Source organism: Pelecanus crispus, chromosome 10 (assembly GCF_030463565.1).
Source record: "Pelecanus crispus isolate bPelCri1 chromosome 10, bPelCri1.pri, whole genome shotgun sequence".
Classification (NCBI taxonomy): domain Eukaryota; kingdom Metazoa; phylum Chordata; class Aves; order Pelecaniformes; family Pelecanidae; genus Pelecanus; species Pelecanus crispus.
In genome coordinates, this window is record NC_134652.1 from 345,262 (window position 1) to 352,479 (window position 7,218).

Genomic DNA, 7,218 nt, shown 5'->3' on the forward strand with positions numbered 1-7,218 from the left:
GTGGCCATGCCCGCCGGCACCGGCAGCACCGAGCTCCGGCAAAGCCGCGGCTCGTTTCACCGGGGTCACCCAGGGCGGGAGCAGCGGCTGCCGGGCGGGTCTCCGGGCAGGCAGCGGCCCGGGGCCGGCGGAGCGCACGGTACGGCCGCCCCGCAGCCGTCGCGGAGGCTGCCCGGCCGCTGCGCCGTCCCCGGGCGGCCCAGCCTCTGCAGCCGAGCGGCGTTTGCCGACGGCTGAGGGAGCGCCCGGAGCCGGAGCAGCCGGGCAGCCGCCCCGGTCCCCGCGGGAGGGGGCAGCCCGGCCCGGACGGGACCCAGCGGCGTCGGGGAGGGAGCGCTGGGGCACGGGCGATGCCTGCTCGTGGTTCCCGCGGAGGGCGGCGGCCGGAGGCCTCCTTCGGTGCCCCCCTCGCCGGAGGAAGAGGCACAAAGGCAGCCTTATCACGCCGCAGGGTGCGCAGAGATAGCCCCCCCGTTTCCACCTGGGAAAGTGGGGGGGTTCAGACTGCACGAAAGGCAATCAACAGGACAAACGTACCATTAATGTGCAACAAGCGTCACTGGTGACACATACAAATTCTCAGCCGGCCTCACAGCACTGTTTTGGCGCGAGTTTTAACCCAGCGGACGGCGGCGGGAGCCGCGCTTCAGCTCTGCCCTCGGGACTGCAGGGCCGGGCCGCGCTGCCGGACGCCCGCTGCTGGCCGGGGCTGCGGGGCAGGGCCCCCCCGGGAGCCCCGCAGCCGCCGCGGGTGCCCGAGGCAGCGGGGGCAACGCGCGTCCGGGGCCTGCGCGCTCCCGGCTGCGACCGGAGCCGAGCAGCGTCCCGCGGGAGCGGCGGGAGGCGGGACACGGACACGGACACGGACACGGACACGGACAGTCGCTCTCCGGTGTCCCCGGGGGCGCAGGGCGCTCCCCGCTGCCACCCCGCAGCGGGCCGGCGGCCCGTCCCGTCCGGCTGGGCCCGGCCCCGGGCACCCCCGCCGCCGGCACCGCCGCCCGGCCGCACACGAGCCCGTCGGGCCGTGCCCGGGGCCGGTCGCGGAGGCCGCGCTCTTACCCTGCTGCATCGGTGCCGTGCGAGGCCACGGCGGCCCGGCGGGGGCTGCTCCTCGGGGGCGCCCGCACGCCGCCGGCGCCCGGGGCCTGCGTTAGCCCGGCGGGGCGGGCAGGCTTCCCTGCCGGTAGCCGAGCTCCGCGGTCAGTGCGGGCGAGCTCGCCCGCAGCGGCGGAAAGCGGTGCGGCGCGGGGGGAGGACGGGCGGCGGGGCGGGGGCGGGCGGCGGGCCGGGGGCAGAGCACGGACCGCCCCGGCGGGGTCCCGGCGCTGTGCGACCGGAGAAGCGCGGCCAGACGGAGACCGAGACAAGCCCCGGGCGGGTGCGCGGCTTTCCGGGGGGCCGCTCGCACCCCGCCGGGCCGGCCCCAAGCCCGAGCCGCGGCTCCGTGAGCCCGGGCAGCGGCCAGCTCCTTCCCGGGACGCCGGCGTTGCCGACGGGACAGCGGGCAGGAGCTGGGGGGGCTCCGTCAGGAGCGCTCGGCAAACCCGTTACTGCGGGCTTTGTTGCTGCGGCATAGGGTGGGCAGAGGAAAAAGCGATGAGGTCGTTTATTAAACCTTCTTTAGGGCAGCGTCGTTTTTAATCTCGCATTTCTCCGTTAAGCTCTTTACGGGGATGCAGATAACGAGCACGCAGGCTGGTAACAGCGACTGAAAATGAAGAGCACTGATGGAGCCCGAGCGGCTGCCTCGCAAACTTGGACGCGAGGGCTGCTTCAGCTTGCGCGGGACCCGACCGCCCCGCAAACGCTGACGGGCGTCACCACAGCCGCCGGCGCGCGCGTTTTAATACCTGTTCTGATATTCTCGAGTCGATTCATGTTTACTTTGTGACCACTTTGAAAAGTTTTAATTCCCCACTTGTGGTGGTTAATATTTTCCTTGGTTAGGAACGCATCAAAACCGTAGGAGAAGGCAGTTGTAAGGCGAAGAACGCACTATAAACCCCGTTTCCGGAATTGTTTCTCTATAAAAACCTGAAATCCAAATTCTTCTTTTCTTGACAAGTAAGCATGTTTTCGATTAAGAAGAATAGCGGCGGTAATTTTATTTGTGCGAACGAGTTCCGCTGCGCGCTGCGGGCACAGCCGCTCCCTCCCCTGTGAGGAGAAGGCTCTGCCTCCCCGCCGGCTCGGCAAGGGAGACCGCGCGGTGCCGGCGCCCTTCAAACCGGGCAGCGAAGAGAACCGAGCGGAAGGGCTCTCCCCGGCACGGCAGGTCCCTCCTCCGCCCGTACGGCTCTCGCGCGGGCGGCACCGGTGACCCGAGACAGCGGCCGGGCCACGGCAGCGGCGCCCGGCCCCTCCCGCCCGGCAGCCCCGAGCGCCGCCCCACGGGCCCCGCGGGCTGCCCCGCATGGCGGGCAGCTCTGCCAGACCCCGGCCCTGCTGCGCCCAGCGCGGCGCCGCGGGGAGGGCCCGGTGCGGCGGGCGGGACGGCGCGGCCGCCTTCCGTGGCAGCGGCGCGGGCCGCGGGAGACGGGACGGGACGGGACGGAGCCGGGACGCGAGCGGCCGGGGCGGCGGCGGCGGCGGGGGACGGCGCGGAGCGGCGGGGCCGAGCGCGCGGGGGGGGCGGGCGGGGCGCGCGGGCGGGGTCCCGTCGGCCGTGGCGCGGCCACGTGCGGCTCCGCGCGCTCCCACGGCGCCCGGGGCCCGCCCGGCCCGGCGGTGACGTGTCGGGGTGGGGGCGCTCGCCGCCCGCCGATTGGGCCGCGGCGGCGGCGCGGGGAGGCGGCCGCCCAATGGGCGCGGAGCTCGCAGGTGCCCGCGCGGTTATCTGCGCCCCGGGGCGCGGCGCGCTCGGTCCCCCGCTGCCGCCGCCGGGACGCGCGGCCCGGGCGAGGTGCGGAGCCCAGCCCAGCGGCGACCGCCCCGCCGGGCCCGGCCCGTGTCCCCCCCCCCCCGCCCCCAGCCGCCGGATCGCGCGCGGAGTGCAGGAGCCGCAGCCCGCCGGGGACGCTCCGCCGGCGCGGGGCCGTCCGCCCCGGCACTGCCCTCTCCGCCGGTTTGCCGTGCTGCCCCGACTTGGCTTTGCTCGCGCTCCAGCCTGGAAGTTCGCGGTGCGCGGCGCCGAACTGCGGGGGCGGGCGGAGAAGCGCCGGGGTTTTCCTACTCCCGGCAAACTTCGGTACTTGCTGTGGCTTTGATCCTGCAAGCGGAGGGGCGGCCGTCCCGCCGCGGCCGGCGCTCCTGGCGTGGCGTTACAACGGAGCAGCTGCCGGCGCGGTGGGAGGAGGACCCGCGTTCGTTGATGCCCGCAAATGTTAGCGGTGGGGCAGATGGATGCTAATCGCCAGAGCGCGTTCGTCCTCAGCAGTACGCCGCTGGCCGCGCTGCACAACATGGCCGAGATGAAGACGTCCCTCTTCCCCTACACCCTGCAGAACCCCTCCGGCTTCAAGGCGCCGGCCCTGGGAGGACTCAACACGCAGCTCCCCTTGGGGACGCCGCACGGAATAAGCGACATCCTGGGGCGGCCCGTGGGCACGGCCAGCAACCTCCTGGGCGGGCTGCCCCGCATCAACGGACTGGCCTCGGCGGGGATGTACTTCAACCCCGCCGCCGTCTCCCGCTACCCGAAGCCGCTAGCGGAGCTGCCCGGCCGGCCGCCCATTTTCTGGCCGGGAGTGGTGCAGGGCTCTCCCTGGAGAGACCCCCGGCTCGCCTGTCCCGGTAAGTGCGGCCGGTTCCGGCGGGGAGCGGGGCCCGCGGGGCCTCCCCGGCGGGCGGCCTGGGGCTCCGGCCCGGCTCCGCCGGCGGCAGGCGGGGGCCGCCCCTCCGGGCCGCCGAGCGACGCGCCGGGAGCCGGGCCGGCCCCGGGCGGGCGCGGTGGACGGGGCGGACGGGCCCGGAGGCGGGCCGGTGCCGGTCTCCTCGCCCGCCGCGGCGCCCCGAGATGTCCCCGGACCCGACTGCTCCCGAGCCAGCGGCCTCGTAGCGGCGGCGGACACCCGGAGCGGCCCGGCCGCGGCCCGCGGCCCCTCAGCGCCGGGCGGAGGCGCGGGCCCCGTCCTGACGGAGCTGTTTCTCCTCCGCTTTCAGCTCAGGCGGGGATGGTCTTGGACAAGGACGGCAAGAAGAAACACTCGCGACCGACTTTCTCCGGGCAGCAGATTTTTGCTTTGGAGAAAACCTTCGAACAGACGAAGTACTTGGCAGGACCGGAGCGAGCCCGCCTCGCCTATTCCCTAGGGATGACCGAGAGCCAGGTGAAGGTAGGTCCCGCGCTCACCGCCGCGGCCGCGCTGTCACGCTTTGCTTTTGCAGTAATTATCAGCGACCAGTAAAACTGCGCAACCGTACGGGGATTTTTTTGTTTTTTAAAGTCAATCGTATTTTAAATTACATTCGGCTTACATTTGGATATTGGCTAGATTTTAGGCCAATTTCTACAGAACTTAGTTTGTGTCTAGAGTGCTTTGTGCTGCAGACGATTTAAGAAAAAAAGATACAATTTTAACAGACTCGCCCCGACCCCCACGCAGAAGCCCCGCGCAGGCCGCCGCTTTCAGCGGGTCGGCTCCCAGCGCAGCCCCCACCTTGCGCAGCCGCGCAAATGCTTCGGCGAAGGCTTCGGGCGCTCCGAGGCCTTGCGTGCCCCGGGACCCGGCCATACCCATTTTTCTGGCCGCCGCACTCCGCTTTCAGCGGACGGCCGTGCCGCGGAGCCGCTGCCTTCACTGTCGCACGGCTCCGGCCGGCGACGCCCCGGGGCAGCCCCCTCCCCGCTGCGCTCCGGGCCCCGCGGCCTGGCCGCCCCCCGCCCGGGGGCCCAGCGGCGGCCGCGCCGCTCCCCGGCCTCGCCCTGCGCGGGCCCGGCTGGGGAGGGCAGGGGCGCAGCGGCCCGGTGCCGCCGTCGGGGGGGCGGCGGGGCTGAGCCGGGCCCGGTGCCGCCGTCGGGGGGGCGGCGGGGCTGAGCCGTGCCCGGTGCCGGTGCCCGGTGCCGGTGCCCAGGTCTGGTTCCAGAACAGACGGACCAAGTGGCGGAAGCGGCACGCGGCGGAGATGGCCTCGGCGAAGAAGAAGCACGACTCGGAGACGGAGAAGCTGAAGGAGAGCTCGGACAACGAGGATGACGACGAGTACAACAAGCCCCTGGACCCCAACTCAGACGACGAAAAAATCACGAGGCTATTGAAAAAGCACAAATCCACGAACCTGTCCCTCGTCAGCCCCTGCAGCACCAGCTCGGACACCTTGTGAGGGCGTGGGCACCGACGGCTGCTGCGGGCGCCGGGCGAGCCGCCGTGGCAGGCGCCGCGACGGGGCCCAATTGTAACTGGATGTTTAAAGTGGTGTGTTGTACAGCCTAAGATGTATGTGAAATGTATATATTTTTTACAGAATAAGTTATGAAATTATTTTCCTTCTCATCGATGTAAATTTCAGAGGAATTTTTCAAGTTTTGGTTTTTGTTTTGTGTCCCTTTAAGGTTTGCCCCTTTCTTTTAGCCTTCTTCCTGCTCCTAACAATCAGATTTTGTTACGTTTTGTATGGGTCGCCAAATCCGAGCTCAGCCACTTTGTATATAGGAAATTTCAGATTTTGTGATGTATATTTCTAGTGTACAAACGGCTCTTTTCTTTCACTCCCTCCCACTACTCAGTGTTTTGGCGGTTTGATTTCTCCTGCCTCCGGGTTTTATGCTTAATAATATCGAAAGAGAAAACAACCCAAAAAAGCACGAGAGAAAAATGGACACTTGATTTTACATTGGGATCAAATAATGTCTCCACACGAGTTGGAAGGACTTTGTGTAAATCAATAAATTATTTAACAAGCTTCCCCTTCAGCGCCTTTCTGCCCGCGTTCCCGTTTTCGGTCCCCGTCCGCGGAGCCCCGGGCCGGCGGGGACAGCGCAGCCGAGCCGGGGAGGCTTCGCCCGCGCTCCGCGGGGTTTGGCCGGGAGGGCGCGGGGCCGGGGAGCGCGGGGCTCACCGTGGCTGTCGCAGGGCAGCTCCTGCCTTTCCCTTCGCTGGCCCGGGGCCCCGCAGCTTCGGGGCCGCTCTCGCCGGGGCCGCTCGGCCGGCGCCTGCCCTCGCCTCGCCCCGGGGGCTGCGGGGGCTGCGGTCCGGCCTCTCCGGGCCCGGCCGTGGGCGCGCACCTGGGCGCTGCCGCCTCCCCGCTCCGGGCGGCCCGGGGCTGCCGGCGCCGCCGCAACCCGCAAACCGCCCCCCTCCCCGTCCCGCCGGGCTGCGGCCTCGGGCCCCGCCGCCCCCGTCCCGCCTGCAGCCGGTGCCCGGCCCCGCCGCCGCGGCTCTGCGAGGAGAAAAGGAAGCGCGGCGGCGGCGGGGCCGGCGGGCAGAGCCGGGAGAGCCCCGGGCGAGGGCGGGGGGCGGCTGCCCCGACGGCGCGGCCGGGAGCTGGGGACCCCCCACCCCCGAAAAGAAGAGGTAGACGGGGCTGGACGGACAGCCTGCAGCCTGCCGAGTGCGGGGGCCGGGGCCGCGGCGCTTGCTGGCACGGAAAAGCGTTTTGGTGGCCGCTGGCAGGTTCCGTGAACTGCTCCGGGGAGGGGGCCGGGGACACGTCCCACTGCGCTACCTGGCCGCGGGCCGCTGCAAAAAGCCCCGAGCGAAGCGGCTGAGCGCAGCGGTGGAGCTCTGCAAGCTCCATCTCCCTCCCTCGCCTTCCCGGGGAAGCTCCGGGGAGAGCCCGTAAGCACAGCCAGGTAAAGAGGCGGCCGCCGAGGTGCTGCCCACGCCTCCCATTTTTTCTCCGCGGCTCCTTCCCGCAGCTCCCGCTCCCCGCGGCCGCGGGGAGCGGGAGCTGCGGGAAGGAGCCGCGGAGCCGCCCCCGTATCCCGGCCCGGCTCCAGGTGCCGCCGCTCCGGGCCAGGCGCTTCGCTCGCTTTGATTTATTCCACGCAGATCCTCGGCTGTCTGTCGGGACAGCGCCTTATTTCAGGGGAAGGGGGGTGGGGGGTGTCCCGCAAATTCTTCCTCGCTGAAAGCAGTGTGTTGGCGAGACCTCACTCGAGTTGTACCACGGTTACAGGCGGAGTAAATCACGTTTGGAAATTAATCTTCGCCCCGGCTTTGAACATACTGAGACACGACGCTGGAACGGCAGCGGGGAAGCGGAGCCGTTTTCCCGGCTCCTAAGGGAAAAATGACAGGATAAAAAAAAACAACCAACCAAACAAAAAAAACACCC

General features: G+C 69.9%; 1 protein-coding gene across 1 annotated transcript; it reads left to right on the forward strand.

Moving 5' to 3' along the window:
• The first annotated feature begins 3,323 nt into the window (after positions 1–3,323).
• Positions 3,324–5,265, forward strand: NKX6-2 (NK6 homeobox 2). Its single transcript, XM_075717880.1, has 3 exons — positions 3,324–3,735; positions 4,105–4,277; positions 5,017–5,265. The coding sequence occupies exons 1-3, from the start codon at positions 3,324–3,326 to the stop codon at positions 5,263–5,265; spliced, it is 834 nt and encodes a 277-aa protein (XP_075573995.1).
• Positions 5,266–7,218: the final 1,953 nt, after the last annotated feature.